This window comes from Buteo buteo, chromosome 9, assembly GCF_964188355.1.
Source record: "Buteo buteo chromosome 9, bButBut1.hap1.1, whole genome shotgun sequence".
Classification (NCBI taxonomy): Eukaryota; Metazoa; Chordata; class Aves; order Accipitriformes; family Accipitridae; genus Buteo; species Buteo buteo.
The window spans coordinates 34,962,275-34,984,628 of record NC_134179.1 but is presented as its reverse complement, the minus strand read 5'-3'; the positions used below and the strand labels follow the sequence as shown (position 1 = coordinate 34,984,628).

The following is a 22,354-nucleotide window of genomic DNA, read 5'->3' as shown; positions in this document are numbered from 1 at the left end:
CAGAAATTCACCTTTTCTGTAATGGCAAGAACTCTCCCCGAACAGCTTGTGGATGACAGCAGGCCTGCCTCAGCCGCAGCAAAGGGTACAGAATAGAAGTCACAGTCCTTCTATCTAGGCTACTAAGCTTAAGAGTCCAGTCTGAAATCTTCCTGAGTTTTGCCAATGCATCCTGGCAGCACACCTCATGCTGGCGATGATAGAAGTGTCTCTCCACAGGAGAAAAGTGAAGCCAGTGTACATTTTCTGTCTGAGGGGGGATTTGAATCTGCAATTAAAAAATTAAAAAGGTAATTTGCAAATAAAGCTATTGATAAATGTTGCTCAGGAATTTTAAAACCTCAAACTCTTATTTACTTGGTCAATCACATCCTTCTTTGCTGATCTCCACATTATCCTGGCAATTAGACTGTAGAGAGGCCGAGGATTTTTCCTACAGTAAGGTCGATATAAAAGTTGGTCCCACCAATGTTTGACCCAGTAAGGATCAACTCCAAGAAAAAGGACTAATCCATACAGATCTGTCAAGAAAAGAAAGTGGTTTAGTACAATGTTTGTATTTTAATACTTCACAATATGCCTCCAAAAAAATTAACTTTCATAGAAAGGTTACCAGGCATAAAACTACTACATTCTGGCCATTACCTTTTCCACTTGTTTGTTTTCCAGTCATTCCCTCAACAAAACAGCTAATTTAAAGGCAGGGGACTAGCTGGGGGAAGGTGGAGGTTCGCTACTTTTTCATTGTCATAGAACTTGCTGAAATATAACTATTTGTGAGACACTTCCCTAATTTCAAGTTTAGCAGAACAGAGCGATGAATTGAAACCTATTCAGAGCAGGGGTGAGAGGCAGAAATTACACGATTGCATATGGTTAACTGGGTTTGCCAGGTTTTTCTAGAACAATATTGCACAGTATCATTACTTCACAGCCTGCTGTGCACCAACTGTCTGTTGCCCACCATCCTAAAAGGGGCCGCAATTCAGAAGACTTTCACTTTTCTACTAAAGGCAGAAGAAATCAACAAAACACGCTTTTATTGTTTTCTTACTAATTGAGAGAATACAGCTTGCTAATTCTGCCCAATTCAGAAAGCCATCATTTTTGGGGATGAAATATAAGGACATACTGACTTTAAGCTTGTATCTAGATCTCACTGGAAAAATACAGAAGCACATGTTTAATGCTTCATGTGGACAATGCAGAAATAGAAATATATGATGGTTCTTACAGATAACTTATAAATAGTTCTTATACATCTGGCGGCTGCATTCTTTATTCTGTTAGCTTTATGGTAATTTTGGTATTCAGCCGAGAGCCACAAGACATTCACCAAATTCATCGCAGACCAGAGGAAGGAAAATCCTGCGAATCATTTCTGTGCAGGAAGTTAACTGTTTACCCAAAGGTCCTATCCCACTTTATTACAGAAGTGGTAGCACAGATCCAAACTAGTCAGCAGTTTTCATCCCCTATGTGATGGGGGCTGCCTCAGTATAGTCTGAGTGCCTGGCCAACATGTATTATGGACAATATGACATTTCAGATATGTATTAAATCAACACTATCACACATAAGGACTTGAATAGGTTAATCATGACAGTCAAATCAATCACTTCCTTCTATAGCATTTGCTTTATTATGTATTCTTACAACTATTATGTGTATTTATAAATTTAATCTACAATTCCATAATGAATTAATCTACAATATTGAATTTTATAATAGTTTGGTGTCTGAACAATAGTTCACAAATACACACAAATGCTCACACTGATTTATCCACTTTCAAACTCATTGCCTCAATGTGTAGCACATTCCTAAACCAATTAAAGAACACAGGGAGATAAAGTTAGTCAGTTCCCTTTCTTTTTTCTATCTTTGTCTGAAGCCTGTCTACAGAAACCAAGCTGTCTACAGAAACCAAGTACCTCACAAAAAAGACAAGATAAATGACACCTGCCAACATACAGCTCCGTACTCCACACATCTCAATTCATTAAGTCCTTACATAAGGACTTAATACAATTTCATTAAGCTTTAGTACAATTTTTAGAATTTATATTCATGGCAGTCGATGCCCACAGTAGTTCATACAGGGCTATGCAAAAAGCAAATACAGCTTTGCTTGCTGTATTTGACAGTTAGAAGGATTCTGTAATCAGAGCAGGCTTTAGCTGCAACAGAAAGAGGTTAATATTTACCCACTCTACTAAGTGAAAACCAAAGAACAGACTTGAGTCAGCTGTTTGACATACAGCTTCTCCCCAAAGTATTTGTCTAAATCGGGGAGATAAAAAGATTCCAGCTCTGCAATTACTATATTAATACATTCTTTGATGGCTTTATTACATGGTTAAAGGTTATGGCTTACCAAGTCAGAGTATATAAAGAATTCAGATCAAAACTAGCAGACAGTTTAACTACTTCAAACCACTACTAGCCCAAGGAAAACTCACAGATGACACCACTACATAAAATCTCACCTTCTAATCCTCGCTGCACAGGAGTGCCACTGACACACCAGCGATTGATTCCACTTAAACGGAGAGCCATTTCAGCAGCCTAGCAAAAGAAGACAGAACTAATGCTATGAAAGGAAAACCAAAGATAGTGTGGAACATAGCCTGAAAACACATGGACCTTATTTTTAAGAAGTCTGAACATCTTTTCAGTATGTAAGATTAGCAGAGCTATAAGCAGCATTGGTACCATATATTATAAAAATGTGTATAAAGTTATTGAGCTTTTTTGAAGGTAACTGAAAGCTGATAAAAGCCATACCCAGTTCCAAGCAGTCAAGTGCAATTAAGGGCTCACAAAAGGCAAACAGTTAGCAAAGGAAACTGTATGTAAAAAAACATAAAAATAAAAAATTAAAGCCTATAAGCCTTTATATAAGTAGCGTTTTTGTCTTCCTGTCTCGGGCAGAAAGACTGGACGAATACTAATTAAAATAATCTCCCTCTGCAGACTGCAGCCCTAGAGTCTGCAGACACACTGCTGACTATGTTAGCTTCCAGACCCAAAGGACGTATCTATGCCTCTGAACCATGTCACTGAACAGGCTAGTGTCTTGTTTGAAACTATCAAACACCACATACGACATGATGACCTAATTCTTTAAACTGTCAGTATAGATTATGTTAAGTATTTTTTGAGCTGGATATACTTCATAGTCCGTCAAAATTCCAACAAGAGAACCATTTAATAGTAAATGTCTCCAACAGAAAATTCACTTCTAAAGAACAAGCTACAAGGACAAATTACCCGAGTGCACTGAATGTTAAGAGGGGAGAGGGAAGTCTGTTGTATTATTTACAGTGAGCTTGTCAAAACCTTTTCAAGTTAAATAAATGCATGACTGGGAATGTCATACCTTTGCAGTAGTGCATTCAACCATTTGTGCTTCATCAAGGCAGATCCTCCACCACTCCACTGCTACTAAGGGGCTTGGGATGGCCATGTACCGCTTCTGGTTCCTGAAACGGCGCCCATCTTCACTGTTACTGTGGGGTATATCTACATAGTTCAGTTCAGAGCGGAGAACATCATATGTGGTGATAACCACCTCCTGCTCTGCCAACATGTGTGGCTGCAAAAATCCATGCTTCTTCACACCTTGATATACCTACATAGATTTGTATTCAATAGCACAACAGCAAAGAATGAAGGTAGGAGACACTTTAATAAAAATGCAGAAATACCAGTACAGCTTAATACATGCATGCTTTCAGAAGCGTTCCGCATATAATATGAAACCATTCATAAAACCTGTATTCACATAGTAGCATGGTGGGAAATTCATACAAGTAACACAGATAATAAATGCAATACAGACACTGATGCAAAATTCTTATGTATAAGTACTTATATCTTTGCAAAACATTTTTTTCTCCTTTGAAGAACAGAGGACTTCAGTATTTGCTGCAACACTTATTTGTTGCAACAGCTGTATGCAAGATTAACCATTCTGTAATGTTGTATGGAGCAACATTATAAGTCAGTGTTACACATCCTGTCCTCTCCTTTACCATAGATGTGTTACCTTTCTCCCCACAGCCTCAAGAATTTCATGGATGATTAGGCAAAGATAGAAGTATGTGGCGAAATATTTAAAAAACAGAAATTATACTCTGGGTAATGTTTTATCTACAAAAAGGATTTCTACAGTGACTCATGAAATAGAAAGAATACCTTAGTAAGAAACAAACCCTGTGCACCAACAGAATATTATTATAAACCTTTCATATTGACATTTCTTCTAATATCAGAAGTATTTTTCTTATCTCCCTTGTCTTTCTAAGCATACAGCAGTTTAAATTAAAAAATTAAGAAGCTAAACCAAACATTTTACTATATGTTTCCCCATGGTAGCATTCCATATCTAAAGAAAATACAGTACGTATTATGAGTCCCAATATATTTACAATACTGAGACATGTTGCAATTTCAAATAATGTATGGTATAGCACAAAAACAAAAAATATTTTTAAAATACGAGTGTTTTCTAATCTCCAGGTTTATTAGCTGCTAAAAGCAATTATTACCAGAGCTATACATCAATCACTGTTTTTTCCTTCTTATATGAACTTTTTCTCTTGCTCCCAATTTACTTCAGGAACCTACTTCAAAATTACAGGCATCCATTGCTTATTTTAAGAATTCTATCATCAGCTACTTCTTTCCACCTATCTATTAACATTAATCACAATGTTAAAATAGATAAGGCCTTCTTCTGACAGATACAGGCATATTCCTATCTTATTTAGAAAGAATCTATATTCTAGTCCCATCTTCAAATAGCTAGCATCTTTCTAGTGCTCTCTCATTCTGAGTTCATGATTTATTACATAAACATTAATCAACGTGGTCTATTCTTATCTGCAACTACCTACAAACACTTACCATTTAAGAAAACCACACCGTCTCTCCAGTCCCTCAGTGTCACAAACTTTAATTTCTCTTAAGTCACACAACTAATAGTTAAAAATACCAAAATTAAGGTGACTATCAACCTTAGTTGATTTCCCCCCTCTTTACCCCTTGATGATCAGCACATGATTTCACTGTCACTGTACTTTTCCTTCCAGTAATAATCTTCCTCTACATTTGTGCATATGGCAACAGTGGTTCTGTCAACTGAAAGAAACACTTGCAGAAAATTTCTGTTCAGCCTGAGTGTGACACCAGAGCATGTGCAACCAGGTCAATTCACATGAACTGAAGAAGGAGAAGGGGCGGGGGGGGGAAGAAAAAAGAGCATGCTCACTGAAGCAACCGTTAAGAAGAAAAAAATAGCTGTCGAAGACTAATGATCTCTTCCAAGTATTTATGAACAGATTTTACGGAGGTTTATAACTTGGCCAAGTTTTGGTTGTTTTCACAGCAGCAGGAAAAGACAACCTGCCACAAAGCAAGACCTACTGATAAATTTTAATTTCTTGTTCTATTACATAAAATCATTAGAATTTCCCATGTGTTGTAAGCAGTTGGAAGAATAAAAAACACCCTTCACAGGCAAAAAAACTTGTTAATATGCAAAACTGTTTTTTTGAAACATCTGCACTAATTTTTTTTTTTTAACTTTACAGAAAAAAACAACAAATTTTCATTTTGAAGCAACACTGAAAAAAAGTCTGGATGACTTACAGTTGGCAGTTAAAAGAAAATTAAAACAGTGTCTTAGAATGGAAGGTGTCACACAGCTTAAAGTACTGACATTCAGTATTTAAGTTATTTTACTGTTACCATGTAAATCTATTTCTGACAGTTTTCATCAAAGCTGGTATAAAACTTGGACTGGGTCCTATGAAAGCTGTGCAAGTTTTACACATTTGTTAATTGCTGCACTAAAGCTAATTAGACTGCTCACACAAATGGCTTACTGGAGGCCTAGAATTCATTTATACATTGGGCATCTATGTAGAATAGCGGAAGGTAACAGCTATAACCCTGAATACAAAGCTTCCTCTCTTTATCCATCTACTACTACTGTTATTTTATTCAAAATATAAGGGCTCTCAAAGCACTTTATCATTACAAAGTTTCTTGCCTACTAAAAATATGAAGGACAAATCTTGACTAAATCATAAATAAAAGACAATGACTACCCTTGAATACTGTGATAACTATATTCAAAAAAAATCCTGCATAGCCATAGTTACTGTATGTATAAGTAGGTTTATTTTAGTGATAGAGCTATTAGAAATCAAGTAAAAGGACAATACAACGTCTCCAGATAAGTAACATTCTAATAAATATGGCAGATGTTATAGAGACAATGCCCAAGTTGTAAAGGTGTCATTCTTAGTAAATACCAAGGCCCAAGACTTCTTTTGTAAAGCATGAGAACCAGAAATTCAAAAGTACAATCTTTACCTACTGAAACATTTGTTTTTATCTAAAACGAAATGAGAAGTAACTGTCAGAGCGCTGCCTGGGTACAAATGTATAGTGAGACTTGACACTGCCAAAACACCTATAGTTAGGCCTTTCTAAGTTCTGTGGTAATCTTTCAGAAAAAAAAAACCACCACAAACAGCCTTCCCTCTCAGAAATCACTTGTTATTGCAATTGCTCAAAATTTGCTTCCATTTGTTAAAGATATCTAGCCCACTGTATCATCTCCCAGTGACCAACTAATAAGGAAAAAAATGAAGAACTAAATGCAGACAGTCTTTCTAGGACACAAGTACATCACGTGGTGCCAAAGTATAGGTCTAATAGCAAGAAATGTAGGATTCTGACACAGAGGACAAAGAAACTTCTGAACTTTACATGATACTGAGTGTCAGACAGGAAGCCCCAAGCCTTGACAAAATAACTCTCCAGAATACGAAGCTATATAATCTTACCAGAACTCGAAGAGAAGATGATCTTACATGTCTGTTGATCTCATCTACCCACTGATGACAAATAGAACTCGGAGAAATTATCAGAGTTGCTCCTGTGGAAACTGGTTTCATTGCCACAAGACAATGGGGACAGTAGAAGGGTTTGATCTTCAGGTTCTCCTCTTTGTAGTTTACACATTCTGCATGCTGCCATAAGTAACATTTCAGGCACTGCACACGAGCTTTATAGTCAGCCAATCCAAGCTCACCACAGATGCATTCGAAACGATATTCAGAGGTATTAAACGGAAATACAGAACTGGTATGTTGTACACTACTGCTGGCATGTTCTTGGGAATGTGAGGACTGGTCCTTTGGGACTTCCTGCTGGACATCAGCTGTAGTTTTAGAAACGTCAAAACCAGGATGACTGGTCATGTCACTGGAGACAAGGAGGCTGCCATGCAGATCAGGAGACTTTGGGACCACAGCTTCCTGCTGAATGTTATCCTCTTTTACAGAGTTCTCATGATCAGCTTCAGGTTTCCAGTTAGTTTTGGTAGTTGTACAATAATCATGTTCTTCCATGGTGATATCCACCCGTAAAGGGGTTTTAAGGACATTTTCAGAAGTGACATCACTATTTCTTGATTCTTTGGTTTGAGCTTTAGCATCAATCAACTGCTTCTTCTGAATGTTTTCTGAAGTCCTTGCTATCTACAAAGTAAAATTAACCAAGAATGTCAGACTTTCTCCTCACCTTTTTTTTTTTTAATGTATAGTATCTATGTCTTGGTGTGTTTAAGATTTTGTATCAGTTTCCAGTTTGAGGATTTGGTTAATGCATACCAGTATTTAAAAATGACAACTTCACAGTAAGAACAATACATCTGCCAGCCCCCCAGCACCATTTTAAGAGATTTATGACAGATGTAGTTAATATTTTAGCCCCAAATTTGATCTACTTATGATTTCTGCTTCTTTGTTCATGAATGTCAAAGCAAACACTGCAGTTTTCTTAATTTTTATCAATAAGCCAGTGTCACTGAACTAGTGCAGAGACAACACAGCTGAGAGAGGCATGCAATTGGTAGAACTAAGATCTGCCTTTACAGCGTTCTTCGAAGTAACTATGGCAGCATGTTTTACCTGCTCCTTGGTTCTTTCTCGCCTCTTCTGTTCCTTGTAATTCTTTCCCAGCTTGAAAGACCCAGCCAGACCATGTCCTTTGACTTGCTCTACTACTTTTTCTGCAATTAGTTTTTCTAGAGTTCTTTTGAGAAGCCGTCTATTTCTCTGTATGTCATACCTATATATGGCACTGATGTACTTAAATATTGCAATAATCGATGCTCCTTTCTTCACATTCATTTCCTTTACAGCTGCTAATATCATCACTCGTAAGCCTATGTGTAGGATCAAAGCAAAAAAACTTACACCTCAGATAAAATGAAGTTACCTCAGGGAACGCATATTAAGGGAACTCTTAACACTGTGTTCATCTAAAAAAAATGCAAAACAAAAACACAGGCAGCAGTTTTGACAATGCTTTACTTGAGGTAGCCTTACAAATTGCTATTTTTCAGTGATTCTAAGAATATTGAATAGCAACAGAAAGAAGTTACTCAGTTTTCTTACTGAAGCTTATAAAAAGTGTATTTCAGTTAAATGTATAAACTCTTTTACAAGGACCTTTAGTTACATGGAGCTCTGTAGCACAGAGATCTGAGTTGGCAACTTTAAGTATGGATCACTTGTTTGTAGCACGCAATCCTATATCACAGTGCTCAGCAAAAGAATAATTTCATTCTACCGAAGTAAAGAGTAGCATTGAATTCATAGTGGCCAATATAAGACTTATGCCAAAAGCAAAAGCAAAAAAAGTCATCAGAAATACTTACTGGGATATTGTATTTTTTCCTTCAATTTAAGCTCTATTTCCCTTGTTTTTTTCTTTGTATTTCCTTCTAAAGGTTGAGGTGGAACAAAGAAGTTCACGAGCTTACCCTAATGCAGACAACATTTAATAGTTATTAGCACATGTCTCTTCACAGTAATTCTGAACTTCACTAATCTTTTCACATTTGAAAATAAGCACGAGCTGCTATAGATGTGTGCTCTAATCTCACTAATTTGCTCAGATAGCTCACTTTTAGCATACAGAGCAATACCCCATTCAGTTCAGTTTCTTAGTATAGGGTGCTGAGCACCATTTACCGATAACAGAAAGAGCAGCCCTGCAAGCTGCTTGGGTCCTCCACTACCTCAGAATTAAGTAGAAGAAATCTATAGCTGTAAGTGATCTAGGTTATTGATGCAGGGAAGAAAATATATATTTAATAAATAGCTACAAACACAAAAGGAGGTAAGCAATATAGATTGAAAAGCCCTAGTTAGTTGTATTACAAGTAAGTTTCTCTTTTTAGGGATTGCCTCCCCAAAATTTACTCTATTATTAGTGATTTTATTCAAGATGTATACTCAAGAACCGGGATATAAAAAAGAATCCCAAAGCTGGAACAAATGCAGTGCCAATAGTTCTATGATTAACTGTTTTACAGCTGTGTTCATTGACACTTCACTCTGCCCTGTCCAATTGGTTGCTTTGCTGAATTCTTAACCGTAACTGCAATGAAACTCCAGACAATGAGCTCTACAGTGAGCCAAAACACCTGGAGTAACACTGACATTGGCTTACACAAGCCAGGAGTCATCCAGAAAGTCTCAGCTGGAATAAAGCACTTCTGGTTTTTTTTTTTTTCAGCACATCATACAAAGACATTTTATATTTGAAGACAAGAAAAACACAGATGACAAGGGGCCTTCTGGATGAGTGGAATAGTGCCTTTTAACCCCACAGGCAATGTCATATAATTCTGTTCATAAAGGTCCCAAAATATTAGCCAAGATGTCTGTCCCAGCTACTCACACCATGAAACAGTTTTGTAACTCCAGCTCTCCACAGGCTATGGTCTCTAGCTATTGTTGCCAGTTGATGTTCATATGCTTTAGTGCTAATACTCCCCTCTTCACATTCAGTGCTGACACTCCGATACATTTAAGAAAAATCTTATTCTCTCTTTGAGAATCGGGCCTTTTTAACTGATACAATTACAAGCAGGCAAATCATTATGAAGAGATGTACAATGAAACTGGCTGCCATGAATTCAAAAGGATGCAACCCACAGAAGTGGTAAGAGTTTACTTAAGGATAAAGGTTCTCTCCCTTCAGAGAGAATTTTTGTCTTTAGTGAGCATGCTAAGTTTTCACAGGATGCACAATGAGGAATGTGAAAAGATGGCAAACTGCTGCCAAACAAGCCCATTTATTATATGAAATAGAGGGCAAGCAGAAATCTTTATTCACCAAGTTTAAATTTTTCCTATTTTAGCACAGAACATATGTCTAATCAATGTCTGATACTCACCAATACAATGAAGTGAAGGGGAGAATGATTTCCAACATCGTAGACTAAACTACATATTTATACACTCCTGGAGTGCCTGTAAACTACCAGCAGCCTATTAACAGCACAGTTGCCTGCTAACACCCTTCAACAATGGCAAACTATCAATTGCTTCTCATGCAAACCATTCCACTATTTATACCAGCAACTATCACATCCTACAAAGCAAAAACTTTCAATGTACTTTAATCCAGCTTTAAATCTGGACTTCTATAAAACAGAGAGCAATAAACTCAAGCGAGGAAGGGCACTTACATTAATTCTGAAAAGTATTTTCTTTGTACTAAATCTTATCCCAGTTTTCTTACCTCAGGTAATGTCAGATCATCTTGTTTAATGTCTGGTCGGGTATGAGTCAGAATAAGAGCCAACACTTCTACTGTTTTTCCAAGACCCATCTCATCTGCCAAAATACCTCCAGGCCACTGGGGTCCAGCAATCGGATATTCACGGATAATACTAAAATTCAAGTACATTCCCAAATGAAAGTCAGTAACTATAGAATGGTGTGACAGAGAAGTGCATGTTCAGGGGCACACAAAGCATAGCTTCAGCAGCAAAAAGGTTGTAAGGTGAGGCAATAACTTTTATCAGATAAGCTGAGATTGACAAAAGCTACCACGCTTTTTGGGTGTACAAACCTGACCAAGATGAATATGTATGCCAGAAGTCTGGGGATTTTTTTTTCCCCTCCTAACAGCCCCTTGCCTTGCTAACCTTAGCCTATCATAACATTAGTCTCCAAAAAATTGAAATATATTTATATTCACATGTGTTAAAAATCTGAAAGTTATATAGGGGAAAAAAATAAAAAGCCAACTAGCAATCAAAAGGTTCTACCCTAACCAAATTAATGAAAAGTGCAACAGAACTAGCAATACCCAGAATTAATAAAAATTATTATACTGCCTCCTTCCTTTAGATTTTACAAATATTGGACCAGAAGGTCAAAGCCTCCGATGCTTTAGTTTAAAAAAAATGTTAATCTTAAACCCACAAATTTGCACTGAAATTAAAAAGAAAAAGCTTTAAGAATTATATCTTTGGTTGGAGATATACATATTTACCTGTGCATTATATACTCCAGTTTGCCTTTTTTTCAAAAGTAAAGATATCGCTGTTCTAATTCTTTAGTTCCTAACTGAAAAAATGACAGTTATGCTCTAACTTATATCCTCCAGGTAAAAGTTGCCAATAAGGTTTTCACAAAGTACAGCCTTGAAGTGTTCTCAGAAAGAGATAACTATAAAAACATACCAGCCAGTAAATGGATTATAGTAGATTTTTACTCCATCCAGAGTGACAACCTCCCGCCATAGGAAGTGCAGTGCATTTTCTACGGAGAAAGAGTTCATGTTATTATTATGAGGTTTCCCTGTAAACAGCACACAGCTTAGAATTGCCTAGCCTTATTGTGACAGAGACAAAAAGCAGATGTCTACCTCCAACCTCCAGTGCTTCAGGACCAACAACACACATCAAATGCTGTTCAGCAAAGTTTAATCATTTAGCATACTAACCAAACAGGTTTTCTAAAAATAGTAATGAAATTATTAACAAATAGCAAGAAAACACTACTGCTGACAATACAATGCCACTTTACTCAATTATGCAAGTTTTCCAGACCCATATACTTGCCACTGCTTGGAGTGCTTGTGAGGTTCTCTCGGTGAAGCATCCAGTTCACAGCATCACTTTGGTACGGCCTCAGAATAGGAATTAATGCAGGATGCTGCACATCCTCTCTCAGTAACTGTATATCCTGCTGATGGGTGTGCCTTACAAAGTCATAAAGCTCTTCAATATTTTGTCGCTCTAGTTCTGTGTCAGATTCTTCCTCATCTTCCTCCAGCTCATCTGCATACACCAAGTCATTCAAGACATGCATTATCAATCAACTTTGGTCAACATTTCAGTATATTTTGCTGCAACCTTAGTTAACAGGTGAAAGCAAGCAAAGCAAAACATCATTTAAATGTATGTATCAACTGCACCTGCCTCAGCTAGCAGCAGTATGAAACAACAAGCACTACTTCACTGAAAATCACAATTAACATGCTATGGCAATCACACAGGTATGCATAATCAGCAAAGCTCTTCCTTTAGAATTTAGGGATAGAATGACCAGACCTTGTTTATTTAATAAAGACCTTCCACTAAACATTTCTAACTGATACAGAACCATGAATAACTCACATTTCAGATTTAAATGTTAAGATGGGTCAATGATCTTCTAGAAAGGGGAAAACCACAGTGGGTCATCAAGGATTTGTACATTTTTCATGAAATAAGGCCTTTCTTGATAAAATAACGTATTAGAAAAACAAAACAGGAGATTCTCTTCAATAAGCCTTCCTGTTAATTTTAACTTATCCATCTGGATAAGAAAACTGTAGTAGTAGGACAACATGAAATTCTCACCACTTGCATCATTGCAAAAATTCAGACAAGGCATACTTTAGAAATTAAAATCCCACCTCAAGAGAAGTATGTACCTTCTAGGACAGAAGGCCTACCCTTCTTTTCTACCGTCTAGGAAAGAAAGCCTTGTGCTTATGTATTTTTCACATAATTTGGATATACGGACATACACAGAACTTAAGCATCGTAGAACAAAAATTCATGAAAAATTCAAGGGCCAGCATTTTCGGAAACTGACATAAGATGAGGGAACAAAAGACTTAGAGGACAAGTTTTAATAGTGTTTTAGGTTTCAAATTAAAAACATCAGCACCACTAAGACAGCTGTACAACTCTACAGTTCAAAAGATACTAACACTAGCTAGTATTGGAGATAAAGCCACCTTGCAGAATTTCTCTCAAAAAAAAAAATTTAGAAGCAAGTCAAAGCCAGCATTTTCAGCATAAAGTGACCTTAAGGTATATTTAACATAACATACTGATAAAAAGAGAAAACAGCTAATGGCAGGCACAATTAAATCAAATTATAATTACAATGTCTCGTGCTAAAAAAGAAGATATGTACCTGGCATCAACACCAGAAAGCTTAATCTCAAAATAAGGTTTGAGGGCTGCTATTAGGACTCCCTTTCATGGAAGGCAAAAGCTTTCTTTCATTCAAATGAATGGTGAAGGTGAAGAATGGTTTCCAAAACAAACAGCAGGAAATGATGTGCCTATGTGTGGCAGCCATCAGTGCCCTCTCCTAATCCTTTTAAGTCAATGGAATAATTCCAGTGCTTCACAAGGGGAAAGAGAATTCTGGAAGACATTAAGTTTCTATAAATTCATGAAAACTGTATAAATAAAGACTTGTAACGTAAAGAAGGTAACTAGAGTGCACATGTGGGGTTATTAATGTTCCAGCCAAATGAAAAGCACCAAGCTGAGCATGCAGCTTTATATACTACAGAAACTGTTCCAAGGGATCCTCTCACACACATTCCTCACTTCATGGAAAGAGCAGAGAAATTAGAGTGATCGCAGAGTATAACTTTGATTGGTGAAGCTGATCTATATTGACACCTATCATCATACTTGCCAAAATATCAGTTTTCAAATCTCACATTTCAGAGCATAATAAATTGACTTCTATATAAACTAAGTCTATCCAGAATTTTACAGCGGAGCAAAGACTACAATATACTTTAAAGTAAAATGTTTTTTTCATACAATTGGATGTTTTGTCCCTACCTTTCTCTCAAAGGTCCCTCCGCCCTCCCCCTTACATGGTCCTATGTACCACAGGGATTTTTAAACGGGTGCTAAGGAAGTTTACTTCTCTCTGTTACTTATTAAACAGTGAATATTTAATTATGCTTTCAACCATTTCAAAATGTAATTCAATTACATAGCTTTCATCTTAGTATTATTTACCTTTGAGAAACAGATGGTATTGTACTATTTAAAAATTCAGCTTCTCTGAGAAGTTTCATAATCAAGTATTCTACCTAATTCCTTCAATGACTGAACTTAAGTTCTGCTACTGCATCTGCAGTAGGATCTTTCCATTTTATCTGTAGGGCAGTTTCCAGATTGCTGTATATCTATGTCAATGAAAATGTAATCTTTCCTCCCTTTATTCTAGATTAATGGAAAACTTGTTCCTTCACATTTGGTATTGAAGAATGCCATACAGAGACCAAAAAACTCTTTGTACAAAGAGGAGCTGTTATTCTCAAGAAAATTTAAGGAAAATGGTATATGGTATATGCTATTGCCATGCTACTCTAACAAACTCAGAAACATTTACTATTCACTAGAACAAATAGCAATTAAACTGACATTTATTCTTTTTTAAAATTTTAATTATAAAGACCACTTTTTTTTCACATTAAGAAAGCAGCTAGCTGGATCTGTAAGTGATCTATGCCTGTGTGTTCACTGAAGCAACAAAAACCATCATGTAATACTATACACCAGATACAGGATACAAGCTATTATAAACCCAGTTATTTACTAAAGCAAACAAAAGAAATCTCTATAAACAAACTTCTCAAAAAGAGTAGTTAACTCTACAATTAATGTTCAAAACTCATGAAGCTTCTGCATCTTAAATATTTTGTCACTCTATTGCAGATTCCTTAATGCATCTATGCTATGCTGGAGCATAGCATAACTGGAGATGGAATTTCTGCCACAAAGTCTCAAAACCATCTAGCAGGACATTAATGGGATGAGTACATTGAGGAAAACAAATATATAAAAATTAAATGTAGGAATAGAGAGGTCATGTCTGTTATTTGTGTAAATCCTTGTGTGCAACTCCATCAACACAAGAATTTGCTCATCAGTGGGGAGAACAAGAACCCTCATCTTGGAATGTTGTTGCATAGAGTTCATTTTATATGGATATTGACAAGTGTTAAAATACATACTTACATGCAGTTTTACAAAAATTTCAATTAATTCTGTTTAAATACAGGTGACATTCAAACACAAAGTTGTTAGAAACGGAAATCAATTTACACTTCTTAAGAGGAATGCATTCATCAACATAGAATCAAGGCTATATTATTTTATGCTACACCAAAAAGTATGTGCTTAAAAACTGTTAGAAAATGTAACTTGTTTCACATTGTGTAACCGCCTGGGGTCTTTCCTCCCAAATCTTTTCCATTTCTGTGACATGCTTTATTTCTGAATTTGGAGCACAGCTTAATGCACACCACAGTGTTTTAATGATCCTGTTTTGTTCTCTAAATACTTACAGGACAATTCTTTACCTTTGATTTGGCTTGACTGACACTGAACACTAAGTTGATGAAATTACTGAGCTATAAACCTACCTACTGAACTACAGCCTTAGTTGCAACAGTTAGCAAAGGGACCATCTTCTTTTCTAATGTGAAGTAAGGATTTTTTTTCTTCTGCATTGCTTTATATTCATCTATATTGAATTTATACTGAATCTCCACTGCCTAGTCTGCTTGCAAGCTTTCAGTTATTCATGTCTATTATGCTGAATAATACATTTAAAGTTTGTTGATAATACCATCTCACAGATCACTGTATTTCCCAAAGCATTAGGAATAAGTTAGCCTGCACATGCCTTTGTAGGACTTGACTGGTGACCTTCATACACATCAACAACCATTTATTTCTATTCTCCACACCCTCTATTTTACTTAAGTCATTTATATGGCATTCATTGGCATAGAATCAAGACTATATTATTATTTTACACCACATCAAAATGTACATGCTGAAAAACAGTCAGAAAATTTACCAGTTGGCAACAGAGCTCCTTTCTGAACCCAAGATGGTTGCATGGCTTCTGAAAAGGTAAGTTAAGGCATAACAAGCCAATCACTCAGGTCCACATTCCTGCTCCAGTAACTGAGGAGCATGTCTTCCCTTTCAGAAGCTATATTGCCTCTTCACCTGTGAGCTACACTGAACCATGTAGTCCATAAAAATCTATCCTTTAGTGTACTGAGAACAAATGCCCCAAGTTCCAGCAGAAAATTTTTGCATCTCAAAATATGTCACTGTTTATTTTGTCTGTAAACAATCTCTTTCCCCAACCCTTACACAACGAGACAATAAGCAGAGAAGAAAACTGTGCTTCCTGCCATAGCATTACTTAATTTGAGAACTCTTTCATATGCCTTAGTCATCTCAAGTCTATGAATTCTCTGGCAGATATTCTACATCTAATGCATTTATAATAACGTATTTCTCCTAATACATTTAAAAACTTTAGTATTCATTTCTGCATCTTAAACTATTTATTCTTCAGATTTCTTTTTGGAACTGCTTCAATGTGCTTTTAAACCTAAACTGACAAATTTGCTTCAGTCAGATTACTTCATTTTTTTGTAGGATAACTTATGTGCTATATCTTCCCTTCCCCACATACTTAGTTATACCGGCCCTTCTCTTGGTATCGCTCAGGTCTTTTCTGACAATTGCATGTTTGTTCTTTGCAGCAGGCATAGATGTACAGATTTTATTGTCAGCTCTTTAGCAAGCTGCCTAATTTTTTTATACAAATCTGCCTTTTGAAATTAAGTAAATTATACAGGGGGTGCTAGGCTTCTGTCACTTCTGCAAAAACAGTGAAACTCAGTATATTATGGTGACTGTTATCGAGTCAGTTTTCAACTAACATTTTGAACTGATCCTACACTCAGGAACAAGACAAAGGTTGGTTTAAGATTCTCCTAAAGACATCACACCATAAAGTGGTCATTGATCACGCTAAAAATCTGTACTACTGAATATAATCTGGCAAACATATCTTCAATTCCAAAATGATGACAAGGCCTGTACTTGTAAACTTGCAGTGCTGTATTCTTGAAAATGTCATAAAGGTGCATTTTGTTGTAGTTTGCATTATAAATGCCTTACCATATAAACCAAACAGAAATTCTGTTGCCACAGTTGTGTGTTAGGAACAAAACTATGAATAAAAGCTTTCCAAATTTAATTCCTGATTCTTTTAAACAGTTCCTGTGTAACTCAGACAAGCTACTGTAGATCTGTTCAAACAACCCACACAAATCAGTGAAAACTGTATTTACTCCCAAAAAGGTAAGAACTCAAACTTCTATGTGCCTCAGTGCCTAATCTGTAGAGAAGGAATATTATCACCTGTAGTTTGACCATAAACTAATTAGCATATGATTATTGGTCAGATAATGAGAGAATTGCCTAATAATATTACCTTGAAAATAAAGTTGCTCTAGATGGCAGGAATAACTTGCTATTTCCCCTTACATTTAAACTACTAAAAAAAGATACACTTTAATAACAAAAGTTATTCCTCATCATTCAACTGAATCGAATTACCTGGAATTAAAAAACTATAGAACTTCTCCATGAGTTTTTGAATCAGCTGATTAGCTTTTTTGGGTCTTCCACCTCCATCACTGAGAAACTCTGGTTTACTTAGCCCAGCTTCCAGAAGGTAAATTCCAACCTGTGAAGTGGTTAATCATTTAATTAAGTGTTAGAAAGACAAGAATATTATAAACAGAAGAGTATGAAAATAACAACAGTGCTTTGAAAATTACCAGATGTAGACAGACATAATAAATCTACTAAAATCACCATATAGAGGACACAGTACTTTGCAGCTAAAAACTTCTGTGATTCCTTTGGGTAATACATTACTAATGATGCAACAGTAATACCAAATTTTTAGGAAAAAACACACTGAAAACATTTACAAAAGCATGTATAAACTATATATTTTCATCATTTTATAAAAATATATGGTAGCTGCCAAACTTCGTTGTTCAGAGGTTTTCATTTTATATTTCAAACAAAAAAGAAGAACTTTCAAAATGCAATACAAGTATTTGAACTCATACCTTTAAAGCTTGAGCCTCTCCAGGTCTTTGATAAAGTCCAATTATCTTTTTCTTTTGCAACCACCTCAAGCCTTCCAATATTTCACCACCTAAAGTTGGTTCCACCAAAATACATTGTTCATAAGTACCTAGGTATTCTTTTGTTTCGTTACTGTACTCTTCTTCACTTCTTTCATGAACACAGACCTGCAGCTGATCATCAGAGTCTCCTCTCATTAAAGTAAAACTCCTTTCATGGAATTCATCAGTTAGAATTTGCTCAGAAGGAAGACGAAGAGCAAATTCTCCCAACAAAGCTTTCCAGGACCCATCCGCACGGTATGGCAAGACTATAATATTTAGCTGTACTGACACAGGAGTCAAGACAGAGTAAGAGTCGTCTTCATCGTTAACTGTCAAAAACTTAACAGATTTTGAGCCACTGCCTTCTTTTGGAATGAGATCATCAGTGCTATCATCATTTATGACAATGAAGGATGCAGAAGAAGTGCTTGGACCTGGGACGTGGTCCTCATTAGTCATTTCATCATCTAATGTTATCACCTCATTTCTCCTGTCTTCATGCATATTCCAGCAGAGCTTTTTCTTCTTCTCCTCATCTATTTTTGATGGAGGTGCACGTTTTCGACGACTACTCATTTTGTCGTTTTCTCAACAGTATTTTCAGTCTCTGCGAGATGGAAGTAAATCAGTCAGCAATAAGTATTACAAAATCAAATGCCCCCACTGAAATTTCACTGTGCAGTAGCTGCCAAACTTGCAAAAGGTCCGAATACAAACATATGCACTAAGAAAACTAACTGTTCAAAAGAGACGTAGTTTTACAGAGCCTCTCCTGTCCCCATGCCATCACACAAAGCTGGACATGAAGCCTTTGCCTTGTACTATAGCTTATCATTTTGCCAGACAACTACAGAGAGAGAGGAACAAGAGTGCTACATTTCACAGCTGCTACTCAGAATATTGTGGGACAGATAAAAAAAATGAGAAGCAGTGGAATCCCTCAAAGGTGGGGGTGGAGGGAGATGGCAAAAGAAACTCCACAAGCAAAAGTGCAGGAGGCAGAGAAGATTCTGGGGTGGGTGTGGGGAACACACACACACAAAATTCTTCCTTCATTTCAAAGCCTACATTAAGATGAAATTTTAAACGAACTTGACACAGGGCTAGTCTGAAGCTGCCACTACATAAAATATGGTTTAGAGACTAAGCTACCAAGGTCTATCCTTACAAGTCTCTAATGACCTTCCTACTGGTACTGAATACTTTATTTTCCCAAGAAACTATGCATGCTGGGACCTGGATATACAAATTGCTTGCAGAGAAGTCCTTACTTCCTCTATTGTGCATTTCAGTGGGACCAATCAGCAAACTACATGCATAGTCTTACCGATTTTGACTAACTGCAAAGCTAAGTCAAGATACCCATGCAACTCCTTGACTGACCCTGGACAGTGAACAGATTTTGTGGATAAAATACTACAAAACAAAGTACACATGCTAAACAAGACACATGAAGAAGCAGATTATGGAATATTAGACCAATTTGGGAAACTAGTAAGTATATACTCAAAACTACATGCTCATACTTAAATACTCAAACAAGCAGTAACCTTTTTTTTTCTCTCCAAAAAATACTGTTTTTATAAGGAGCCTGAACACAGCAACAGGTTTATGACCTTGTATTACAGCACTCTTTGTCAGCAAAGACAGGAAAATATACAGATATCCATGTTAATTCAGCTTCTACATACAACTTTTAAAGAAATGTAGGCAAATATTCTAAGCTACTAAATGCAGTGTCCCACACCCTAATGTTAAAGGGGTTTATGCTGGAACAGAGCAGAATTCCTAGAATTCTGAATAATTTTAAGCAGGTCTTATAAAAAAAACCAACCCAAATTCGTTAAAGTCAAAAGAAACTTTCAGGAACATACAAGTCTTGCTGTGCTCAAATTTCAAACGCAACAGAATTAAGGAAAGCAAACACTGCGAGTTATTCAAAGTAACACTCCTGCACCCAGAGCCTTGCTGACAGTACACGAAGCAAACCCCCAACGGTGAGCACACGTGTCCTAACACGGCACTTGAGCCAAAGAAAGAAGGATTCCTGCATCCCCAGGCCTGCACGCGCACACCGAGTTCGCCGTCACACTCTGAGGTATAACCCGCTGTCACCCACCCGGGTCCAGGGCCGGGGCCGCACCCGACACCCCACCCCCCTCCAGGCTCCGTCGCCAGGACGCGGGCAGGTCTCGGTTGTCCCTAACGAAGAAAGTTACTTGAAACTGGGAAGGCAGAGGCCAGCAGCGGATAAGCGCACTCCTCAGCCAGCGGTCTTTTACCTCACACGACACCTGCTCCCGCAGAGGTCAAAGAGGCTGCGGTACTGCTCCCCGCCGCAACCCCCCGCTCCCCTCCCCGGTCACCACGCGGCCCGTGAGACCAGCCGAGAAACCGGCAGCCGGCCCGGGGCACCCACCGCTCCCCGGGGGCACTCGCACAGGCCCGCCCGGCCCCGCCGTACCGCCACCCCGCAGCCGGCCGCGGCAAGGCCGCCCCGCCGCCTCACGGCCCCGCTAGGTCGCCGGGCGGGCGGAGTGGCCGGCCACCGCCCTTCTCAGCCCGGGGCGAGGGGAGGGGGGGCAACCGCCCCCTCCCCACCGCCGCTGCGGCCCCCGGAGGGGGCGGTGAGGGAAGGGGTGGAGGGGAGAGCAGAGCCAACCGCCACCAACGTACCGAAGGGGTAACGCCGCTGCGGCCACCCTCACGGCCACGGCTCCTTCCCCGCTCGGGGCAGGCCCCCCCCGCGCAGCGGCAGCGAGGGCTGGTCGGGGACGGGGGGGGGGGGGGGCGGCGGAACGACCCCCGCTGCCGCTGGCGAAGTCGGAAGGACCTCCCGGGCAGGGGAGGGGGAGGCGGGCACGGGGATGCGCGCGCACCCGCCCTGGCCCGGCCGGCGACCAATGGGATGCGAGGAAGGTGACAGTTCTCCCCGCCCCTCCCGCCAGCGGAAAAAAGCAACGGGGGGTGGGGGGGGGAAGTGGGGCGCAGGCGCAGACGTCGGCCCCTGGGCAAGGGGGCGGGAAAACAGCGGTTCGCCCTCAGTTGGGCGTGGCTGAGGGAGGAGCAAGAGCGAGCCTGAAACGTCATTGGCGGCGTGCGCAGGCGCGGGCGGCTGGGGGCGGGGCGGTGTGGTGTCGTGTCGTGTGTGTGGGTCCGGCTGCGCAGGTCGGTCCGTCTTCCTGAGGCAAGGCCCTCTGACGTCATGAGGCGGGCGGGGGGGAGGGGAATGGCCGGGGTTAGGCCCGTGAAGAGCGAGGCTGGAGGGTATCGGCTAGGTTAAAGCCCCAGGTGGGGTTTGTGAGGTGTTTCAGGCCTGTACCGCAGGTGTTCCTGTCAGGGGTGATGGAAGAGAGTCCCCTTGGGGGGGAAACTAATGAAAGCCTTTTGTCTGGAGTGACTTCCAGCACTAGTACTCGCACAGACAGTGCTTGCGTCATTGCTTTAAAAAGTGGATGGGGTTTAGAAACTGTCACAGAGCAGAGGGGGTGCCGTCTTGTTTCCGTGGGCGATCACACATGGGGGAAAAAGGTGAGGCTGAGAAACGATTTCTGAAAGCAGTGGTGGTGGAAACCGTGATGCAATCCATGAGGTGAAACACTGTTTGGAGAAAAGAGAGGCACACAAAGGTCGGTTAAGTCATGTGACAAGAGTGATAGAAAGAGTGGATTTCTAGGCAATTAGCACTGCAAAAAGGCGAAATTAGTCCAATGAATTTTTAACCACAAATATCACTTCAATAAAAAATATGAAAACGTTTATCTTCTTGTGAAATACGCAGATCCACACTTGGGGACTTGAAAAAGATGTAAATACACAAATTGGAAAGCCATTTACAATAAGAAGGTGGGGGTTGTTTTCTTATAGCACTCCTCTCAACCATTTGTTAGTATTAATCTTTACTTGTCTTTGATTTTCCACCATTTTCAGCCCTTTCGGAAGGGTAAGGCCCCTGTGGGTTCAGTGGGGCTGCGCAAAACTGTAGTGTGCAGTAGCGAAGGGAGTCTTCAGAGTGTTGGCCCTCATGCCATGGTGGTATGGCTGTTTTAATTCACAATATTTTGTTTGCTATGTGAGCATTTGGCATTCCTATATGAAAATTCACTTTAAAATCATCACTCAGTGCTACGTTAACAACAGCAAATTACTGCAGAACAGAGATAAAAGGGAAGACATTCTAGTGTACATTGGTAACTGGAATAATAGC

The 22,354-nt window shown here is 38.8% G+C and overlaps 1 protein-coding gene across 7 annotated transcripts in view; it reads right to left on the bottom strand.

Annotated features, from left to right (window-relative positions):
• Positions 1-20,936, bottom strand: part of SHPRH (SNF2 histone linker PHD RING helicase) — a 73,708-nt gene extending 52,772 nt beyond the window's left edge. For 3 of the 7 annotated variants that reach the window (XR_012651683.1, XR_012651684.1, XM_075036036.1), the window contains exons 1-13: positions 20,824-20,935; positions 18,085-18,754; positions 17,561-17,690; positions 11,945-12,163; positions 11,564-11,642; positions 10,615-10,765; positions 8,741-8,846; positions 7,989-8,245; positions 6,861-7,556; positions 3,383-3,634; positions 2,490-2,568; positions 358-521; positions 12-268 (exon numbers count right to left, since the gene is read on the bottom strand). Coding sequence is in view for 2 of the 7 variants with exons in the window: in XM_075036036.1 (XP_074892137.1) it covers positions 12-268; positions 358-521; positions 2,490-2,568; positions 3,383-3,634; positions 6,861-7,556; positions 7,989-8,245; positions 8,741-8,846; positions 10,615-10,765; positions 11,564-11,642; positions 11,945-12,163; positions 17,561-17,690; positions 18,085-18,723 (3,029 nt within the window). In the remaining 5 variants the exon portion in view is untranslated. Of the gene's footprint in view, positions 1-11; positions 269-357; positions 522-2,489; positions 2,569-3,382; positions 3,635-6,860; positions 7,557-7,988; positions 8,246-8,740; positions 8,847-10,614; positions 10,766-11,563; positions 11,643-11,944; positions 12,164-17,560; positions 17,691-18,084; positions 18,755-20,823 lie in introns of all 7 variants that reach the window. The other 4 variants (XR_012651680.1, XR_012651681.1, XM_075036035.1 and 1 more) reach the window with 2 other exon arrangements.
• Positions 20,937-22,354: the final 1,418 nt, after the last annotated feature.